The sequence below is a fragment of the Notolabrus celidotus genome, chromosome 20, assembly GCF_009762535.1.
Source record: "Notolabrus celidotus isolate fNotCel1 chromosome 20, fNotCel1.pri, whole genome shotgun sequence".
Lineage (NCBI taxonomy): Eukaryota > Metazoa > Chordata > Actinopteri > Labriformes > Labridae > Notolabrus > Notolabrus celidotus.
Genome location: NC_048291.1, coordinates 23,815,561 through 23,838,633, shown reverse-complemented (window position 1 = coordinate 23,838,633; position 23,073 = coordinate 23,815,561). Strand labels below are relative to the sequence as shown.

At 43.2% G+C, this 23,073-nt stretch overlaps 2 protein-coding genes across 4 annotated transcripts in view; one reads left to right on the top strand and one right to left on the bottom strand.

Annotated features, from left to right (window-relative positions):
- The window catches only part of LOC117832463 (synaptic vesicle membrane protein VAT-1 homolog), a 96,804-nt gene that overhangs the window by 48,292 nt on the left and 25,439 nt on the right, over positions 1-23,073 (bottom strand). The window lies entirely within an intron of this gene.
- The window catches only part of rnd2 (Rho family GTPase 2), a 32,145-nt gene that overhangs the window by 5,546 nt on the left and 3,526 nt on the right, over positions 1-23,073 (top strand). For both annotated transcript variants that reach the window (XM_034711608.1, XM_034711609.1), the window contains exons 4-5: positions 18,822-18,931; positions 22,152-22,286. In XM_034711608.1, coding sequence (XP_034567499.1) covers positions 18,822-18,931; positions 22,152-22,286 — 245 coding nt within the window. The remainder of the gene's footprint in view (positions 1-18,821; positions 18,932-22,151; positions 22,287-23,073) is intronic.

Genomic DNA, 23,073 nt, shown 5'->3' with positions numbered 1-23,073 from the left:
GGTTGGGCTCTGCTCACAAAGCATTATTGATCAATCCGAGGCGAGGCTATTTAAACAGCTCGCGTCTCGCCTGGCTCGCGTTACTCCGGCACGGTTAGCTGTGTTCTGCCATTAACAATGCTCCCAGCATTCGCTGTAGCGGTGTGGAAGTCCACCATCGATTCGGTTGGTCTCATTAAATTCTGGTTCCTCTACAAGGTCTAGTCCTTGTAGGATGGGTATGAAGAGGGGTGAGGTGTTTATCTACCCGAGGTCGTTACTGAGTGTGAGTCTGTGTGTGTGCTCTAAATGAATGGGTGTTTGAAGAAAAAGAAACAAGGAGCTCTTTGGCTTCTGGGAACCTGAGGACAACTTCTAGCTGTGTTTGTATTCTGCCCCGCATTCAGCTCCAGACTATCTGGAGAATTAAATCAATTAGGAGGTGATTGAGTTGAATTCAAATGAGGAAACTGCTGTATTATCCGTGCAGCTATGTTATATGAGTGATAGATGGAGTTGTCTGTTTCTCCACGCCATGTTTCTGTGCCGTAATTGAGTTTTCAGGCAACTCAAGCTGTTAAGCAGTCAAAATGTCAGTGTGACTCGGTGATAACTAATCTGAGAGCCATTAGTGATTACTGTCGACACTCTCCGGGCCTGCTGGTAGTCAGCCAGTCTGAGGTTTTCACAGAGCCTGAGGCACTTCCACACTCTTCCTCTCCTCTCGATGTGTTTTGGATGCCTGGGAAACACTCCCTCCAGCCTCGGCCCCACACTAAAACTCCACAAAGAGGTGTGTGTGCTGTCCACCCCGTGACAGCCCAGGTTTCTCCAAACTTCTTCCAGCAGTACGCTCACGTCTCTTTCTGTTTCTCTTCTCTGCGACCTCCCTGATTCCTGACCTGATTCTCACATTCTGCTCTGTCATGCTGGAGTTGTGCTTTCAAGTGGCAATCCACAAGAATCTTGTTTTCTTTGGGCCTTTGCTGACATCTTTGCCACTAATCGCTCAAACTGTGGTGTTTTTTCCCAGCATTCACTTGTCATCCAAGCCACGTGTCATCCACTTTCATGCCACAAAGTTCTGTTGATGAAATTTGAGTTTCTTTGCACCGATCATTGATGTTTTTCCAGCACCATCCCTCCGCAACCCAGTTCTTTCCAAGTTTGTTTCCTAAAAATGTTGCAGCTCCTGCTGGGAGCATGAAACACATCACCTGCCCGGCATGGGGCGTTCACAACAACAAAAATGAAAGCTTTTATGAACTGGCTGTAGTTTGAGGCTCTATTGTGCTGCACAGTCAGCAAAAGAAAGCCAAAAAAACATGTATTCATCCAAAAACGTCAACGATTTTGTACATTGACAGATTCTTAAATTTGGAGTCACACTCGCATGGCTTTCTGAGCCTGTTCTCTCTCTTGAATCATCCACCTTAAATGATGTCTTTATGACTAAGCTGTCTTGTGTTTTCACACTCATACATGTTTTTTTTATGACTTGTGAGACAATAAAGTGTGTCACGCTACACTCCCAGTCACACTCCGGCCATCTCCCTCCTCTCATACCAACTTTCCAGCATTCCTGGTGTCTTTGTGCTCTCAAAGCTCCACATTCCCAGCTCACTGGACCAGTGTGGAGCATCCACAGGCCTGTAAAAACAAGCGGAGGTCTGTGGGCTTTCAGTTCCACGACACTTTTCGCTTGATTAATCTTTAATAGAGAATAAGTAAAGTACAACCACAACGCAGAGCAGAAATTAAACCAACAAATCCTCCCCTGTACCCTCAAACCTTCAGCTCACTGGAGCCGGAGGATGTTCACAAAGTGCTGTCAGACCTGAGAAGTGAGAATGCTAATCACAGGAGCTAAAATTATCTGAATCACTTTTGTAATGTTAGAGATTAAGAATCCTAATGCTCCATTTCCCTCTCTTTTCTTTGAACAATTTTCAGTTTCAGACTGAGACGCTGCTAAGGGGGTTGGAAGCCGCTGGAAAGGCAGCTGCATATAAAACTGCAGAAAATAAATACACCTTTTGTTTATTTTTGTCAGCCTCCTGAAGGGAGTATGACGACATCCTTTCATATGCTGTTCACAAGCCTGAATGTATGCGCCGAGCCTAAGCAGCTCAAAGTGGCTCCTGCTCTCTGCCTAACCCGCCCAGGGCAATAACTGCCTAAACCAAACCTGTTTTGATGATGCAGAACAGGCTGGAAGGCACTCCCCTGCACTGGGGGGAGAGCGCCTGCCTGCATGACAGTTTCGGGTAATGAGTAAACAGAAGATAGTGTAAGGATGGTGTAATCCTGTTACTTGAAATAGCTGTTTGTAGCCTCCTAATTAAATAAACACAAGCATTTTAGAGACGTCTCTCTTTAAACAAGCAGTTTGCTTTGCTACGACTGAGCACGTTCTCTGAGGTTTATAAAAGTTTAGGAAATGTCTGAGACAGTTTCCTAATTACTCAGAGCCCAGAGGACTGCTCTGGATTTTATTTTTTATCTAACCAACAGTTCAAAAACACATTTTATAATTATAAGTTTAACAAATAAGAGCTACAAGTCATCAAACTGAAGATGGAACCGATGGTGTCGACGTTTCTGTTTGAAAAATGACTAAATATAATGACTGTGTGAAATCATGATGGAGTAATTAACTGTTTGCTAATGCTTGTTGTTTGAGTTTCAACATAGTCATTCCACACGCCATCATTACGGGACACAAACAACACAGGCAGACTTTTGCTGATGATAAAGAAGCCCTATAAATCCACCTCTTCAGTCCAGACTAAAATACCCCTTGATGATTACCTCCATCCTGTAAAGACAAACCTGAACACAAGCCAATGCATCCCAATGACTTATGTGATTAATTGACTTTTCCTCTTTTACCATCATCTTGACATTAGCACGTTGCCCACTTAGCTGTGCCTGAGTGCGGCCTCAGAGCCACTACAAATGCTGCAGACTCTGACTCATCGAAGCATTAAAGGCATGTCTAGACACAACCCAGGTCTAAATAGTGCTGAAACTGCTCCAGTAGGGTGAAACTAGAACAATCCTTTTTGTTACCCTGGAGAAAAATGATTACCTGTTTGGATTGGATCGCGGCCATTCACTGCGAGAGCACTTCCATTTAAGTCAAAGAGTGATTGACCCACCCCAATCAGGCAGCCATAAACCATGCAGTCTATTATAAGAGGGGGTTCATTTGACAATCACTACGGTGAGATACCATCGAACATCTGTGAGTGAAGTCTGAGAAAAACAAATGCTTAAATGTGGAGAAAAAATGGAGTCATATTTTCAGTTTGTCACTGATTGGCTTGAGAATGATTTCTTAATGTGTTTTCATTACACTGCGTACATAATAGTGCAGAGTGGAGTTTTTTTTTAAGCTAATTAAGGCAAATTTAATAACCTGAACAAAGATCTTTGGTGTTTATTTGAATAAGGAGAGATGTTGACATTTGACACAACTGAAAGCTTCATTTACATGAAAGGACTCAGATAAATGTGCCTCTTAATGTGGGTATCACTTCAGGTCAACTGGATTTGTACTGTAATCAAGGTTTTATATTGCCAGACGTGACACTTTGTAAGAACCCACTGTACTCATTCTCCACTTCCACTTTGCCGGCTGTAATGTGAGCATAAAAACAGCTCAGCGCAGTTCATGATCGGGTTTTTCTGTCTCAGGACTGCCAGGTTAGCCTTTTCAAAAGGTTGGATATAAGTGTCGTTTTCTTTCTGCTGGGTCGCCAATCTCCCTCGAGAGTTACTTGAATGCCACTGAAGGTATTTCTGGACACAGGGGGGTTCTGCTCTGTCCTCTGAGGCCGTACGAGTCTGACAGCAGAGAATAGATCCTGACTTTTCAGCCTCTAGTGTCTGGTTTGGATGAGCCTGGTGTCCCTCTGGCAGACTTCACATCATGATCACAGAGATGAAAGTGGAGACCATCGTCATTTTAGATATTAGAGATTAAACTGTGAGTGCTGCCTGTGGTGATACAGACGTGCAGTCTTGGTGAATGACAGGTCTGAAGTCATGACTAACACGAGCATGAGTCACATGTATTATAGTGTTAAAAAAAGGTTTACTCTCTGAATGAGTTAGTACATTTATTGTATTAATGTAAAATGTACATTTTGCTATAATTATACGGCTCTTAAAGGTGAGAGGTTTTTGAAAGCTTTTAATGTGTGACGCATAATTATTCCATCATCATAATCCCACATGAATGTTTTTGTTAATGTACCTACAGGTACATATGTTATATTTCAAATAACTATAATTATTACAAGCACAGATCCCCCTGTGGTTCTTCCTCTTCGGTAAAATTCTCCAGCTCTGAAAGTCGTGAATAACGACGGTGTCCTGCACTTCACCGCACCCCGAGCTGGATTCTGCGACATTATAGAAAGTCTGCGGGATGAGCAGCAGTGAGAGCTGCTGGGATGCATCCTGTGGTTTTCAAGCAGGCAACCAGCTGTGCTCCATCCCTGAAGATCAGGACTCTGTGAATCATGCTCTTAGACTATCACACGCAGAGTCGACATGTTTAAGAAGGAAAGGCCTAACATAAGTAGCTGTAGGTGGATGAGAAGAATCGTTGAAGTGCTGGACATCGTGATATAACTTTTCAGGAGGTGTAACCCTTTTTCTCTGTTATTTATCCGTCTCCTCCACAGATGTTCCATCTCTGATGGTCCATTAGTCTCAGCCGCTGCTGAAGCACTGCGCTGAGGTCACCAGCAGTCAGGGGCAGTGTTAAGCAGTGGGGTGGGCAGAAGTGCTGCATGGAAGCCAGCCAGCCACACTGACAGGAACACACAGGCTGTAATTACCACACCGAGTATCTGCTCTCCTCAGTGACACAGCAGAGCTCGCACAGACACCTATACTGAAGCATACACCCATCGTGCTGCCTATTTTACATGCAAACGAAACACCCTGATTCTCCCATATGTTCACTCGCCTGTAAACAATATAGCAAGCCGTCCCCTCTTTGGCCCCAGAATAGACGGCTTCCCACTCCTCCTGATCTCTTATCTGTCTGAGGAGCCTGTAAATGTGACCATGGACACACATTTTAGAGCCTCCACACATTCCTCCAGCACATCCCAGCCCCTGCGCACGTCGGCTTTCTGCTGAGCACCCGGCAGAAATGTATAATCTGCTTAAAGAGCATGTCTGCTGCTGAACGCCACTGCACACTGCTGATAGGCTGTGTAAGGCTTTTACTTAGTTAATGTGCCAATGGAATAATCAAAGTGATAAGTTATTAGGGAGTGAGCATTAACCAGGCTGCATTAAAAGGAGTCTTTTGGTAGGTTGTGAAGAAAAAGAGCTTTTAGGGCTTTTGATGAGCTCACACTCTCTCAGATTACAAGCCCGGTCGTAAGCTTCACCATGTTGGCTGCTTGCGGAGCAGAATGGAGCTATTATGATGTGTGACGCAGAATAAAAAGGATAAAATGAAGATTTTAAAGTGTTTTGTTGGCATGCATAAACTCTGACAGGTCCACAAAGGAGAAGATATGAGAGTAGTAAACATCATTTAATGGTAGGGAAGAACCTCACTGACGCTGTTATTGTTATTTAATAGGATCTGATGTTCCTGCTCTGTGTCATTATGACCACACTCTCCAGTCTTTACCTGAAAACTGCTTCAGTGAATCCTTTAAAAACATTGCCTTTTCATTCATACTACAAAAAAGCAACAAGTGTCATTCAACAATGTTAAAGCTGCACATTCAGGAGTTAGAATTAAAGTCCAGGACATCTAGTTTGTTGTTGCTGCTGTGGTTTTTGAACTTTTAGATTTAACTCCTCTTAAACTTTGATTTCTTGTCCTGAAGAACATTTCTTGATCTCTGACCTTTTATTTTTTCCAGTTGGTCCGTTATTGACCGTGTGGTAACTGTGTTTCTGCAGTTTGCACAGAGCAGGTTTCATGTGTAGTGTGTGTTAGAACCAGTTCTATGGAAGCAGCTGATATTAACTCTTTGAAAGCCATGGAAGTAAACGAAAAACAGCTCACTATCGAGCTTCCAGGCTGAAAGGATCTACAGATACTTCTCGATGGGTTCATGCAAGCAATCTCTTTTCCATGATCACTTATCGAATAAAATATTTAGATGAATGAAGCTTGAACTGTCCTGTGTATCTGCAGAGATGGACACATGTAAGTGCATGTTGTGTGTGGGCATGTGTGAATGAGTGGGTTAGTGTATGGAAATTCCAACAGCTTTGACCTCTGACCTCCCCCATTGTCTCTCAGCTGACCAGAGGCGTAATGAGGGGCGCTGTGTTTGGAGCCGGGGCACAATGAGACCAGAAAGCGCAGCAGCTGCATTGTCCAATAGGCAGCCAGATCGGGGGGAGTGAGGGGTGAGGCGAGTAAAAGCAGGGCGATGTGGCGAGGGGGGTGCTGCCATCAGAGCGAGAGCAGTAAGTGTTCACTAGATTGAAAACTGGGAGAGGGGACAGAAGGAGGAGACAGAAGGCGAAGTGTACATCTGTGCTTTTCCCACCCCCACCTCGTCCACCCTTCAGCCTCCAAGGCTTTATGTTGTGAGTAAGATATGTCAGAGGCACCCTTGGGATCTGACCCACTGAGGTCTTTGGGGACACAGGCACAAAAACGCCAACTGTGTCGCACGTTTGAACCACTGCAGCACCCTGGTTACATGTTAAACAGGCAGCTTCGTATGGCAGGATACATTTAATGCAGTGCTTTTGTCTATTGTGTGAGTCAGGGAGGAAATGAGCTTTAATCATGTGACCTCTGTCTTCATTGACCTGAAGTAACATGATCTATGACACCATGCAAAGGAAGCCATTCACACAGTAGGAAGTTATTGATCCTGAATGGAGGAACTTCAAGGGCAGATGGACTTGACCAGGAAGTTGGAGATGTCCTATTACCAAGTACAAAAATAACCAGCAGTCTGATACTATTTTAGTTAAGTTTTTTGATGGATCTCACATGGACCCAGCTCTTGGGAGACTGGGATATTCTCTACTCTTCTACTCTCTGCACAGAAACAGGAAATGTCTTAGCCAATGAAACATCCAGAGCTCTGTACCATTTTTTGTGATATGGAGGTTTTTTAAAGTCTTCTGCAAAAGATGCCCAGAGGGATACGATACAATACGATGCAATACATATTACATACCAGGGTATGCTAGGTTTTGCCTCATATAATTTTTTTTCTCATTCTTATAAACTGTTTTTAAAATCCTCCCGGTTTGCTCATGGTTCATTTCGAGACCTTGAGAGGAGGCACAGTACAGAAGAGCGAGGGGATCATGGAGGTTAATGACTCTGGTACATTGATAGCTAGAGGTGATTGACGAGAGAAAAAGAGGGTTGGAGGTCCATCCTGTAAGAGGTTAAGAAGACTTTTCATTGCTGGAGAGGTCCGTGTTGTGAGCTGTTCTGGCTTCTCCTGAATCAGAAGTCTTACTCAGAGATAAACAGAGGCTGTAGCCGAGACTCTCTGTGAAAAGAGGCTGCAGTTATCTTGACCCAGTGTACCGCTGTGTTGTATTATGTGAATATAAACCTGTTAGAAAGGTTTTCTTTTACAATCCTCCTCCCAGAGTCCAATACAGACTAATGTATATGGTCCCTCTGAACTTATTCCCATGGCAGACATTTTGAACTCACATAAGATTTACCTGAAAAGAGGCATCAAATAAAAGGCCTGCGCATTGAAATGGTGACTTTTAGATAAATAAAAAGATCTGTGCACATCTTCTGCGATTGGAAAAGTGATAACAGCAGCACAATTTGTCTCCCCAGCTCTGACTTTAACAAGAGAAGAGTCACAAACTAACCCAGCCTGGCACTAAACCAGGTTTGTGTTTCTATTCAGCAGCAGTGAATGCCTCAGTCATGCAAGCAGACAGGAAATCCACCCAGGACACAGTAGCTCTGCATGTTTTCTCCCTGTCCACTCCCTCCACTGAGTGTGCTACGGAACCCCAGTGCAGCGCTCACTTTGATCAGCCCACTTCAAACAGACACACTGACTGGTTCTGCTGCTCCAAAAGCTGGTGCTCGGCCCCCACCCTCAACCAGAAACCTCCAGGGGAGCGAAACCCTCTCAGCATCAGTCTGTAGCCCATCCGAGCGTAAGGGGATACTGGGAGAGAGGCCGTCTTTCACCTCCACCTGTCACCCCCCCACCTGCACCTTCACTCGCACACACTCGACAGATCCCATCATTTATGGATGACTTTATTTATAAACAAGAGCCAATGCGCTCTCTCTCTAGCTGCTGCTGCTTTTGTGGAAGTGAAATTGCTCTTGAAGTGGTGCCATGTCTCGGCGGTGGCCTCCCTGGGGGGCCGCAGAGTGGCTGCAGAGATGGATAGCAGCGAGATAGGGGCTGCGTTTGGATGGTTTCACACCAGGGGAAGTGGAGTTGATGGAGCAGAGGATGTCCTTTTCCACTCACAAGTTTTTCTTTCATATTCCTGTGTAGCTGGCATCTGAATATTCTCACTTCTTCTCTCATATCAGACAGACAGCTCTGAAAGGAGGAGTTGCAGTCGGTGTCATTACAAGTTTTAATGAAAATCCTCAAGCCGGAGTACAAGTTACTAAAGGAGGGGATGAGATTGAAAGATGTGTAGGAGTGGAGATAAAGGATGTGATCTGTGCAGTTTTACAGGAGAAGAGGAATAAAAGGAGATGGATCTGAACACTGTGCGGGCACATGTGAGGTGATGACTGCCTTTGAGGAAGGATGGAAGATTTGCAGAGCAGAATTCAGTGTGGCTGAAAATCACCAAAACTCAGTCTAAGAATCAGAGCGGCAGAAAAGTTTCTGGTTGCTGAAAATTGGACCATAAAACAAATAGCATACTCAGAGCAGCTTGAGGTTTTTTTCAATTACTGGCATCCTTTCCAAACGGAGGCGCTGTTAATAAGCTGCGGGCTCAGAAAACCAACATCATTACAGATCTAGAGGAGGGTTTTCGCACCATCAGTTTAAACTTAATGCAGAGTTTAATTGAGTGCAGGAGACTTTCTTACTTTATGGCTCTCTAATGCTTGCTGAGAATGGTATGTGGGCAGAAAGCAGTAAAAACCCTGTTAATATTATGTGTGTGCATTATCTGCCAGGCTAGGGGGGCAATGTCTTTGCAGCACGGTGCAACTTTTTGTTAGATTACTCTGTGTTTTGTTTGCTTGTTGCTCTTTGCACAACACAGCAAGTTCTGAAGTTGGAAAATGAATCCAGTGCAGAAGTGTAAAAAAATGCACTTTCCTCAAATGTCCTTTTGAGGCTCGCTATAGCAGAGTTAAACATGTTTGCAGCCTGGTGCAAACGATTCTGGTCCCTATACCTAATTTCTTTATCCATAACAACTGTACAGGGTGAATTATTTCATAACTCATCTGTTTTGATTATATAAAGGCTCAAAGTTACACACAATTAGGCATAATTTGGTGCATGGCTGATTTGACTGACAGGTAGGCCACGTGTAGCTGTTTACCTCCACCTTCTTCCTGGTTTCACAGCTAGCTGCATTTTTTTTGTTTAGTCATGGTGTATTTATTGAATTTTCCATACAGACAAATATCAAATACAACAAAACAATACAGAAATAATAAAGAGAAAACCAGACAAAATTGGATACAACTGTCTTCCAGTCACAGGGCAGCCAAGTTAAAAAAAAAAAAAAAAGTGCACCAGATCATCAGTTTGTGTTTTTACAGAGCCATACCCCTTTTCATTCATCAAGTGGCACAGTCAATCGCTCCACTTAGGAAATAAAAGGATGCCATACTGTATCAAACTTCTCAATTGATCCTCGCATTGTGTACCTTATCTTCTCTGTTTTAAGAAAATACATGACCTCACGAATCCACCTGCTGAAAGTAGGAGGATGGTCACTCTTCCAATTCAAAATAATGAGACGCCTCGCGAGAAGGGCTGAGTAGGCTATACGACTCAACTGCACTTTAGACAGAGTGAGTTCCCCTGATAGCACCCCAAGAAGACCCAGAAGAGGATCAACGAGCTGCAATTTAGTTGGAGCCCACATTTTCAATATGGCGGCCTCTCTCTGGGCTTCAGCACGCCACTTCAGAAACCTACATCCATGTTAAACAGAGCCCATGCGCCCACAGACAATGACATCTTATTTTACCCTGCAGTGCAGATGTCAGTTCTTATATTTACTGATGCCACCAGAGTCTGGTGTTGACCATCATAATGACATTATCAACCATTCAAACCAGCAATGCAGCCACTAAAGCAAAACATGGCACTCTCTGACACTAATTTCATTTCAATTTGATGTTCTATTCTGTCCGTTGTGGTGCCCAGTGCCTCCTTCTGACGCAGGGACAGACAGAGCCTTGAAGTCTGATCTGATCAGCCTTTAAAATGTGAAAGTGGTTGGACCAATTGGCCCTGTAAAAAAAAAAGACACCACTCTGAAATGTTCTGACTTTACAGACAAAAAGAAATGCAGTAGAGACTTGCAGACTGTGTTGGGAACAAGAAACAGCTTGAGTGTAACACTGATTGGTTTGAGCAGTGTAGGGGTTATGCAAAGTACAAATATTCTGGTGTTCTTAAACTATCTCCTCTGTATTTCTCTTTTTAACTGTGTTATATTGAGACTCCTGTCCAAACAGTTTGCTGCTGCAGCTTTGACAAGACTCAACAGTTCTGGTGTGAAAGAGATGCAGAAACTTACGAAAACAAGTTCTGGACGTGCTCAGCCAGCAGTTATGTGCATCTACTTGACTTCCTCACACACACAAACAAACAGGGAATAGTGTTTGTGTTGTAACATCTTAACACATCAACATCTCCCAGGAGTTGAGCGTGTCACTGAGGGCTGCAGCTCTGCAGACTGCTACACTAAATCAGAAGTCATGTCTCACATAGTTGGAAGGGAAACACCAAAGCTGAGACATGATTGGTGTTTTTTTTTCTTCCGAAACACGACACGGAATAAATAGATCAACAGAGGGATGTGAGCGACAAAGGAAGCGTCATGAAGTTGTAAAGCAAAGCGCAGCATGAACAGGAGCCGTAGACAGACGCAGAGATCAAACGCCAGGAGATGAAATGCCTCGCTGTTTCTCCAGTGGAATGTGTGTATGTGTCTGTGTGTGTGATTATGAAAGAGGAGCTGGGGGTGAGGAGGCACTGAAAGCGGACACAGTACATCTCCATTCCCCTGGGGAGGGCATGAGACGGATAGCAATGCTGCTCTGAACACTGCTCTGTGCTGTCAGCAGCGCGGCCTGCACCGGCTTTTCAACCAGATTGGACGACAGACACGGGCATTAACTTCCCGCCAGTGCAGCTCTGAGCAGATCCCTGGAAGGTGCTCGTCGCCCTTCAAAGGCTGCACTTCCTCCAGAGGGAAAGAGTGCGGGGGGCTTTGATCAATATCCCCTGTGTGATGGCTGCAGACATGGAAGGTTAATGGCCATTTAACCCAGTGTCACCTCCGCTGTCCCAGCTGTGTGTTAATGCCTTTGAAAAGTTGACACAGCCATGTCTACTACAGATCAACATCGATATCTGTGTGCATGTTATTGTGAGTGTTCTTTAAGCATTTATCTAGCCTTTAGGTTAACCTGGATAAACAAAGAGGAATCAGAGGTTTCCTTGTTACAGAGATTTGAATGTTTCTTCATGTAGATCCTCTGCTTAAAGCCCGTGACGCAGGATCTGCTGAGTTTTTTAAAGCTGTAAATGCTGTCTCCAATGGTTTTACGTATTGCACAGATTCAGGCCAACATTTCATGTGAGGGTGTGATTTGAGAGTTCAAGCATGGAGCCTGTATCAAAGGTAGACATTTGGAAGTTACATCACCAAACAAAGCAAATATCCAAATTTAACTTGGCTCTGCTGTTAGGAAAACACTTAACAAAGGAAACTTTAAATCTCCCTCAGAACAAGAATAAAAGCAGAATAGTCTGGCAAAGTAGCAGAACACTAGTCTGATGCCTCTTTTCTTTTAGTTCTGTGAGTTCAAAATGTCTGCTATGGGACTGAGAGGGTCCTTATACATTAGACTGTATTAGACTCTATAAGCGGGACTGAATAATAAAGTCTTAACATCACATAATAAACCACATGCTCTCTCTTACAGCACAGCAGCACACTGGGTCAAAATAACTGCACACTGGGTCAAAATAACTGCACCCTCTTTCACAGAGCGCCTCGGCTACACTCTGTATTTATCTCTGTTTGAGTAAGACCTCTGATTTAGGAGAAGCCAGAACAGCTCACAACACAGACCTGACCAGCAATGAAAAGTCTTCTCAACCTTTAAGGATGAATCACCAACCCTCTTCTTCTCTTGTTAGTCACCTCAAGCCATCAATGCACCAGAGTCATTAACCTCCACGATCCCCTCGCTCTCCTGCTCTCTTCCTCCTTCCTTCCTCCTAGCCACCTTTCAGGGTCTCACAATGAAACCATTTGCATCCCTCCAGGTTGCTACGATACTCGGCCAGCCTGACTTGAAATGTTTTGCCTTTGCTTCGCTTTGAAGGTGGATTTCAAGAGGAAAACAGCTGCATGAGGAGAAAAAAGACGCAGTGTGTATGAGGCTGAATGTGATGTGACTTTTAGGTTGTAACTAACTTAGTCACACCAACTGCTTTCTTGTTTATTTGTTAACATTTTATAAGCTTCCCTTATTTGTGTGCATGCCTGTGGTCTTTCAGAGTGTCTATGGCCTAATGAGGCTGTTAGTTGCAGAGTCCCAACCATATGTGCATGTATACATCAGAGAGCCTCGAGGCAGAGACTATTCCCTCATTCATAATGGCTGGCTTTTTAGCTGTGTTTTAGCATTGAGACAAACAAAGGGAGAAAATCCCTGCTGTGATAAAACAGATAAGTTCACAGAGGACCAGAAGGCTCCGTCAGATGCTGATGCTCTTGTTTGGATCTGAAAGAATCATTACTGTTTTTCTGTAAAGTTTATTGCATTCGTCGTGTGCAAATGGCCGGCGCTTCCCTCTTGACGTTGAGCCCAGGATGGTTAGCCAAAACCAAGCGGCAACCTCCGGTCTAAAATATGTGACCAATGCGGAAGTGCTAAAAACTGCAGTTCATCAAGGATCCACTTGAGGTTGGCTCCGGAAGTACCGGAAACCACATACACACCAATTCAAAAAAGCCGATCTTTACAGCAGAAATAAACATGTTTACAGCCTGGTACAAAAGACGAGTGTAGTCTGGATAGCTCATCTCTCGATCGGCGCACACTGCAGGGGGGGTGAATTTTTTCATAACACAGTAATTTCAGAGATATTGAGATTACGAGTCTTCCAATGAGAGGCACAGCTGACTTGACTGACAGGCGGGAACACTGTAGCTGTTGGCTAGGAGACTCAAAGCCCGCCTCTTTACGTCAGAATGGCTCAACAGCAGCAATATGGCTCCCGCTGATGATTGGCTTCAAAACAGCGCTTCAGAAACAGATGGGTGACATCACGGATACTACGTCCATTATTTACACAGTCTATGGCTAAAACGCTGTTACAACCTTGAGCCAGTTTGCAAGTACCACACATGTAGAGACTTTGACATATATAATTTTACCCCCTCTTGATTTGACAGTAACTGAAAAGCAATTGTAAATTCAGATGGAAAATATTAATCATTAGCTACTCACAGGCAACAGTTAGCATTCAACCACTTGCTAGCGAACATTCCTGTTTGATAATGTTGCAAAGTACGGTGGAAAAAACTAGATGTTTGTTATTGTTTCAGAATTACTTTAAAACCATATAACCATCATATTAACCCTCCTTTTATCCTTGGGGTCAATTGGACCCCATTCAATGTTCAACATCTCTAAATTAATGGTTAACATCCTTTTTTGGCTTCATATTTCATGACTTTTCCTCATTTAATGGAGACAACTGGGAAAACATCAAATGAAAACTAATTGATATTTTCCAATTACCTGTGAAAAAAAAATTATGGATCGGTGTTCCTTGGGGTCAATTTGACCCCAGGCTGTTTTAGCTGTATACAACATAAGAAATATCAACATTTTACACACATTTGTTTTAGTTGTTCTGGATGATATTGAGGTCACTATAACCATTTTTATAACCTAAAAGAAACAAAGTACCTGAAACATAAACTTGGGTAACAATCAGTTTCTGTAGGTTTAAATTGCTGGGGTCAAATTGACCCCAATGATAAAAGATGTCAGTAAAGTTGAGGGTAAAAGAAGGCTTGTGGTGGCAAACTGGTCATTGTTAGATTTCCCTCCCAGTTTTAGTTGCTGATGAATTGGAAAGGGCTGATAATACGAGTCAGTGTCTCATTCTTTACATTTATGTAACTTGTAACTTTGTTGATAGCTGTACGACATTATAATCACGTTTAGTTGCCATGACGAGCTTCCCCCTGGGTATGAAGTCAGAGGAAAATGGCCTCTGTCTCAATATGTTAGATTATTCATTCTAATTAAATAGAAACTTTGACAGAAGAGGATTAGTATTAGCAGATAGAGAGCTGTCATGTTCCAGACAGATTACCCCTAAGGGCTTGTGGATGTGTCAAGGGACAGAAGGCACAAATGAAGTCATACCACAAACCCTCAAGCCTTATTACTGTACATTAGCGCTCCACTAAGTTCCTGTCCGCCTAAACATCCTCTGGGATATTTCTTTGCTTTTGATGAAGCTCGACTGACGGCTGCTGAAACCACTTTCCTCCTACTTCTGTCACCTCTGCTCGTTGAAGCCTCCTGCGCGGCACTGCAGTTGGTTTAGTGCTAATTAGCCCTGCGGTAATAAAGAAAGAAATCTACTTTTCACTGTGAGAGATAGTCAGTGCTAAATCAGGCTAAGGCTAATGCTGGAAGAGGAGGCTGGAAGAGGAGGCTGGAAGAGGAGGCTGGAAGAGGGGCGTTTTATGTTACCCCTGCTTTGGCACAGCATGGCAGGGTGTCGTTCCTTGCCAGGCGTGATGGTTTTTTTAGAGGTTCCTGCCAGTGCACAGCTCCCATCCATCTCACCCGGCCTCTGTCTGAAATTCAATTGACCTTTTGTTCCACCTCACAGTGAATGGGCACAGGCCACCTCCACCGATAGCCAACCCAGAGCTCTCATACCTCTTTATTTGATCTGTCCTGCCGAGTCCAGTGCTTTCATTACAAACCCAAACACCCACTGCCCACCCCCCTCCTCCTCTACTCCACGGCTACAGACTCTTTTATCTCTGCTCATGTCTTTTTGCTGGAAGGGACGGCCAGTCCATTTTAGGATGTGAAGGTGATATATTTTGCAATCAAGAGAAAACCTTTTTTCTTGCTGCTCCCTCTCGTTCCTGATCCTTATGGTGATTGGATTTTATTTGTGCCCGCTCTGCTTGTTGTAAATGTAGCACTTTTCCTTCTCCTCCTCTCCCTCAGAGGACTTTTTTCTTTCTGACTTTGCAGAAGTGCTGAGCAAGCTTCCCCATCGCTCAGGGCAGAAGAGCTCTGAATCGCTGCGCCATGACAAGGCCTGTTGTGACCACGACCTGTCAATCATTTTGATCTTTTGGGATTGACAAATTGATCCCTTAGGCCTCATCCCATTTTCTAATTACATTTTAAGTCAAGCTTGTGGCATTGTCTTAACTTCCCTCCAGCTGACATCTCGTCCCCTTCATCTGGATTCTGCTGTAATTCCCTGGTTGCCTCTCTTGACATCACATGCTGCTGCACCTTGCCCTTACCTCTGCGTCAAAGTCATTAAATCTTTTCTGTCCCCTCTGCACCTCTACAAGCTCTCTCTCTTTTCTTCTTTAGCACTAACTTCAATCCAGGTCTGCCACTCTGTGATACATACTAAAGACCAACTTCAGCAGCTACAGCACCTCATGTGTGACCACTACTAATCAAAGTTCACCGTTGTACAATGTGTGCTTTGCTGACTGCTGAACTCTGTGTGATTGGGCTATTCGGAGTATGTTTGTCAGTGTGTGTGTGTGTGTGTGTGTGTGTGTGTTAGTCCTGCTTCTTCAGCAGCCCTACACAGTAGCAATCTTGTTTCTAAAAAGAGGAGGTGACTTAAGAACCCTGTTAAAGTCCTCTGGTGTAGGCTGAGATTATACTCTGCACTGCACTGAAATATAATCACAGTGTATGATTTTAAAAAGATTTTTCAAAAGTCCCTCTTTACGAGCTTCCTCAGTGTTTCAATGCAGCTCTCTGTAGAAATGTCTGACCACTATAGAAGCTGGGATTAATGTTTTGCTGATGCACATAAACCAAGCCTTCAGAAACAGCGCCAGACCATGCAGCTGCTTTGCAACGGGTTCTCTGGTCGGAACTGCAAGTCATGTGTTTACAAACAGAAGCCTGGAAACACTTTTTTCCCATAACCAAACATTGAAAAAGGATCTGTTGTTCAGATTGTATGAAAAAGGAATCACATGATCACAATTTGTGTAACCAGATGTCAAGCTTTAGGGCATATAAAAACTAAGAACTGGAGACTAGAGATAGACTGAGTAAAGGCATTTTTAAATAATCCTCATCTGTTGATGTCTGTGCTCACAAGGTCGATTAAAAAATATATACGAATAATATCTGCAGACACTACAGGCAGCCTCATCTGTGTGTCTAAAACAGCTACTGGCTAGTGTTTAATATGAAATCTGTTATAATATATTAAATAATGCAGTTTGATATTGAGTCTTAAATAGTAATCAGTCATATCCTGAAATCTATCAATAACCCAATACCTTATTTTATTTTGTGTGTGTGGAATAATGGATGTTAATATTAACTCTCATGTAGTGTTGCGGGTCAAATTGACCCTTTTCAAATTGCAGGCAATATATGTCTTCCAAACCAGCTAAATGCAGCATAAAAATCTGAGCAGCATGTGACAAAAGAGGTGTCACTTCATAACAAAAAAAAAAGTCAAAATGTAAAATAAAATGTAAAACTATTGTATTTATATTTAGGGCTTTCCAACCTACATTAAAAAAAGTTTTAACATTAATTTTAATGAAAAACAAGTGAGTTATACTCAATGAACCATGACCTGTGAGAGTTAAAGAACACCAATGGTCCTGACACTTTTGCATAATTGAATATGGGTCAAATTGACCCAGGAACATTATTGCTGTTCCAAAGAAACAAACATAACAAGAGAGTTAAATTGTTGTTTTTTATCAAATGCAAAAAACATCACGATATCTTCAATGCATATCAGCCTACGATCAACCTGCTCTCTAATTATCTGCATCAGCCATTGACTCAGTGTATTTATTTTTTTGCAAGATGATGCAAGCACATTTGTGAAAAAGTCTTAGGTCTTGGATGATATTTTGAGTATTCTGTCAAAGGTGTTCTAATTCCAATACTAAGATCAGCCTGCAAAATCTGGCAAGTGTGACAAATCTACAATCATGATGAATATGAGAAGACAAAGTATGTAAATAAAACTGCCTCACTCACTTGGAGATTCAAAAAGCATCAATCTAAGCGTGCAGCTTGTGATGGCGTGATGGACAACCTGCAGCCTTGTTCTCAGAGGGGCGAGGGCAGGAGACGTCCAGCTGAATGATGCTGGGGGGGCTTCAGGCCTCGTGCAGCTTTTGTCATAGTCTCATTCCATCATTAACAAAGAGAACATAGTGATGCTAAAACAGGCTGTAGCACCATTGTGCAGACTCCATTTAACTTTCCAGACAAAGGCATGCAGAGTTTTAACAGGCCGACTGCCCATTGTGCTGATCTGTTTTGAAGCACGATAACAGCATCCAGCAAGATAATCTATAATTTATCATAGTCCGGTCGTGTGACCTTAGAGGATTTAATGTTGTGTCGGACTTTCTTTGTAAACAAATGAGTGCAGCGTGTATCTGCAGTATTTTATTTAGATGAATGCACATTTCTCGCTGTCAGAAGAAGAAAGTGTGGTGGTTTGTCACCAGAACTGATTTTTTCTTGATGCTAAATTTATGCAGGGAGCAGGCTGTTATTGCTATCGAAATGAGAAGTTCAGGTCTGCAGCTCCCATGGGTGGCAGGAGGGCGGGTGCCCACAGCCGCAACCACATTTCCAAGAAAACCCAGATATTTTTATGAGCCTCCTAATGAGAGCTGCAAGAGAGCAGGACCGGTGTAAAAGAGCTGCTTGTGAAAGTACAGAAGCTCTGCTCTGCCTTCAGATTTTATCAAGGTGCAAAAAATTAAAGGCGAGACCAGGAGAAGCATGTAAATGCATGTGTATCTCGTACAGTTCGAAAAAATGGACGATTTTAAAAGAGTACCATTTACCGCAGAGACAGGAAGAGAGTTGAGTGGAGAGAATTAAGGGGTTCAACCTTTAGTTTGGCCTTTGTGCTGGCATTCACTGTTGTTTCAAGATGATAATGGATTGTGTGCACAAGTCGTCCGGTCCCCAGCCCTCTTTAATTCACTTCTGCATGTGTGTGTGTGTGTGTGTGTGCTCGCTTCTCTGAGTAACCCCTCGACATTCCTCATGAAACACTTTGATAAAGGGAGGCCACAGCTGTGTGAAAGCCCAAGGGACAAAGATACTCAAATCTGTGCACACGACTGTTAAGATGGAGAGACATTTGCATTTACAGAGTGTGTTTGAGCAGGAGCATGTCCAAGTTCATGTCCGGGCCTCTGCTTTAATGAGATATCCGTTTATTAATGACCTATAGATCACCTTCCTGGGATGTGCGGCATGTTTCTTCCTGACAGATGAGCCATATGGTTTGGATGAAGAACCTCATGGGGTTAAAAACAAGTAAACAGAGGAATTTCTCAGAAGACACCGTGACCTTATGCCATATGTTCTTGTGTGTCCACAGGTTCCTCTTATTACGACAACGTGAGGCCGCTAGCGTATCCCGATTCAGACGCGGTGCTCATCTGTTTTGACATCAGCCGCCCGGAGACCCTGGACAGTGTCATAAAGAAGGTCAGTGTTTCTTATTTCATCTCCTCCTCCACCTCAGCATTTAATAACTGCTGTGACACCAGAGAACCAACCGGAAAAAAATCCCCTTTTTCCCCCGATCAGCATCCACTCAGATTTCTGTGCCTGCAGCTTGCATTTTCACAGCTCAACAATAGGGCAAATCAGCACAGAGGTTAGAGCCCCCCTGTTCCTTTATCTCATCAAAATGTCCACAGATACTTGACCCTCGTTCTCTCTGAGGAACGGAAGGTCAGAGTGAAGAATGAGAGGAGAGGCTCTGCAGCCTCGCGGGTTAGAGAGGAATATCAGATACGCAAATTAGTCACAGCAGCCATATCAAAGAGGGGCTCTTGTAGAGCTTGTTAAAAAGGCCTAGAATTGCTGCTCTGTAGGCATTGAAATTTCAAGTTATATGCAAGACAATTGGCCGAATTGGTGAAGCATAAAGCTCGTAGGCCGGCCTGTGGTTCGGATGTTTTAACACTGACGTTGAGACAGAGGCGGCAACTACATTGTGGTGCTGGTCTGTGTTTTTAAACACACAGTGGTAATACCTTATGTACATGTGGACACACCCAACTTAAAGAGCTGGTTTGCGTGTATGCATGTCTGTGCTTTCAGTGGTGTCTCATCTTGAAGCCATGTGTGAGCAGTTCTCTTTGAACTGCGCTGCTCATGAGGCTCAAGACGGTTCCCACGGGTGGCCTGTTGACGTGTTTAGTGGTCTGAGGGGAGCTGCTAAAACGCTCCCGCAGACTTTGTAGATCTAACCCGAGACACCTTTTCTTTTTCCAACTCACAAATATCCCACAAGCCCCAGTGCGTTCTGTCAACAGGGGGAGCAGAGCCGCCGTCAAGCCTGTGGTTTTCCCATGAATCCCTTGGCAGGGGGCTGCCATGACCCCTGACCCCGAGCTGTCGCCGAGTAATCTCTAAACCTTAGGGGCACATGGAAAACCTGTTGCACAATCACCATCCCAAATTAGACTCTTGACCTGCAGAATCAAGCGGGTCACAGAGGTTTTTGGGTGACAGCTGGGGGAGGAGAGAGGGTTAAACAATCAAAGCTTTTGATTGGGTGTTACTGAAAGAAAAGGGATGGGCTTGAGAGGTCAGAGGTTGTTTTCAGCGTGAAGGATGAGTGGACACCTTGACATTCTGCACACGGCATGTGGAATATTTCAGTGCTGTGGGCTGCTGCCGTGTATTTGTGTCACAGGGAGGAGAGACTGTGTTGGTTCAGCTGAGTTTCAGAGGTGACATTTAACCTCAGGGCGATTTTAGGAGGAAGACAGCTCAACCTTTCTGTACAGGATCTGAAATAGATTTGTCGGCAGGGTCTGAGAGATGGAAGTATAACACACATCCACTGCAAAAAAACCTGAACCACGTGTGAACAAAGAGTCATATTTTTACATGGAGATTTTTTATGTAATGAAACTTTTACTGTCCACTAAAACAACAACAAGAGCATGTGGTTAAGATTGAATTATTTGTGTCCTTGTGGATGCTGCTTTATTGACAGTAGAAACTCAGAAATATAAGAAAGAAACAACTTTTATTCAAGTATTTTTTAAGAGAAAAGCTCAATCGCGCTCTTCTCCCGTAATAAAGCTGCAATTATTTTTTAGTTTGTTTCTTACTGGATGTGAAGGTTATTGAACATCCTGAGATTTGTGTCAGGACAAACAAGAAATAAGAGGCAATTAAGGGATAAGGAAAATAATTGGTGTCACTTTACAAAGGCGAGTCCTATTTTTAGGGCTGCAAAAAAAAATACTTCTTTGAATTGTTTTTCTTTTCTATCAATTAATTTATAATTAAGTAGACGTGCACAATTTCATCATTATCCCAAAATGTCATTATCCTTATATGACAGTTTATTATGATATATATGAAGATTCATTTTACTACTCCCAGATTAAGTGGTTTAAAAAAATATTTTTTTAGATTCACTCTGTCTGAAGGAGAGACAATCTGCAAACACAGGTAGGAACTGTTAGTTAAAGCTAATATGCACTCTTCAATATTTGTTTAGCATGCTAATCGTTCAGTTTGTAACATTGCACAGGAACGGTTCTCAGGAACAGCAATAATGTTCCTGGGTCAATTTAACACGGGGCATATTCAATTATCCAAAAGTGTCAGAACCCCAAAAAATCCCATTAAACATTTTTTTAATCCCATTATTAACTCCTTTACTAACCACTTAAATCAAAACTTAGTGCAATGGTGTTCTTTAATTCTCACAGATCATGGTTTAATGAGGATATCTCACTTGTTTTTAATGAAAATTCAAGTTAAAAGGGTGTATGCGTGTGTGTATGAGTGGGGTGAAATATATCACACAGATGCAAAGAAACAACTAGTATTTGACACTTCTGACCCCTTTTAGCCTCCACTTTGACTGCTGGGTCAAATTGACCCACAAACAGTATATCTATAAACATGCAGGGAGGTTTGCAAATATGTGAAATCAACCATTTTCATTTTATATGTTGGTTTCACCTATAGGAAGTTTCATACCGAAAAAATAATTAACAATTTTTGGGTGATTTTTTTACTTTAAAAAGGGTCAATTTGACCCGCAACATATCAGGAGGGTTAAACTCCTTTAACAATATCCCCAGACCCAAGTGCAGACTTCAGATTGTACCTTTGTTAGTGAACAGTCAAAAACAAACATTAAATTTACTACAGTGCAAGAAAAAGAAAACATGGGCACTGGTTTAGCTCAGTGGTTAAATCACTTGCCTCTTGCAGGGGCTGTAGTTCTCTGACCATACAGCCTCAAACCCTCCCAGTTTTTGAATCTATCCACTGTCCAATCCCTCAAGAAATGCATGAAAAAGCCCCAAATGTCTGTCTTAGAAAAATGTTTGGAAAAGGGAAACACAGAACGCTCTTCCTATTGCTGTCTGAATCACCAACACATAAATAAGTTATCTAAAAATGTTCTTTGCTCTGTGTCGGTTAAGAAACCGATAAAACAACTTAAAGTTTCAGCACCAAGCTTTAATTTTTAACTACAGGTTGGATTTTACTTGTTCAAACTCATGAATGCTGATTAAAGCAAGACAGTTTAGTTTCCCTCTGATTCGTCAGCTGCATTTATCTTCCTGCAGCTCAGGTATCCAGAGCTGCAGCAGTCCGTTGGGGCAGCTTTGCTCTCATATTTTCATAATCATTGACGCGTGTTTGTCATGTCATGTCTCAACAGTGGCAGGGAGAGACACAGGAGTTTTGTCCCAACGCCAAAGTGGTGCTGGTGGGCTGCAAGCTGGACATGAGGACGGATGTCAACACCCTGAGGGAGCTCTCCAAGCAGCGCCTCATCCCCGTCACCCACGAACAGGTGAGAACAAGAACATGATGGAAATGTGAGAAGAGAGCAGAGGGCGGGGGATGTAATGAGGGAAGGGGCTCTGGGAGAAAAAACTCGAGAACAACAACGGATGTGGGGAAAATATTAGAAAGCAATCCGGTGATTATACAGGACTTTATTTCCATCTTGGATCAGCGGTGGCATTTTCTCTCATGGAAGTCCCTCAGGAAGTGAGTGTGAGAGGAGGCTCAAGAAAGCCAATCAGGCGCTGCAGAATAAGAGCTGTGTGAAACCCTCCTGGGACGTGTTGCTGGGGTTGGCATTTTGACCGAAATTTGCTGACATGCAATGTAAGGTTTCTTATGATGAGGGCGGCGAGGGGAATCAGTTAGTGGACTTTGTGTCTGGGGACACATTTTTCCCCTGGAATGAAATATTCATGCAGATTTAGGGATTTTCAAAACGCAGGATGAATAGAAAACCGGACATTGATAAACGAGCGAGCTCTTTTATCACATGCTGCCATGACCTTACGAGCTAAAGGGGCAGGAGGAGACGAGGGAGAGGAGGATAAACCATTCTGTAAATCTGTGAATTTTAATCAGCTTTCAGCGTGTTCATTTTGTGCTCTCTGTAGTGTTGGCTGCACAAAGTGTGGAGGGGCTTTTTCACAACCACACAAAAGCCCCCAGAACAAAAGAGCTGTTTTCCACTGCTGTCTGAGAGCTGGTTTGAGGCTAAAAGCATGTAGCCTCTACAAAAATCAGCAGCTGAAAAAAACAGGCAGTTCATGTAAATAAGATCCATAAACAAAAGA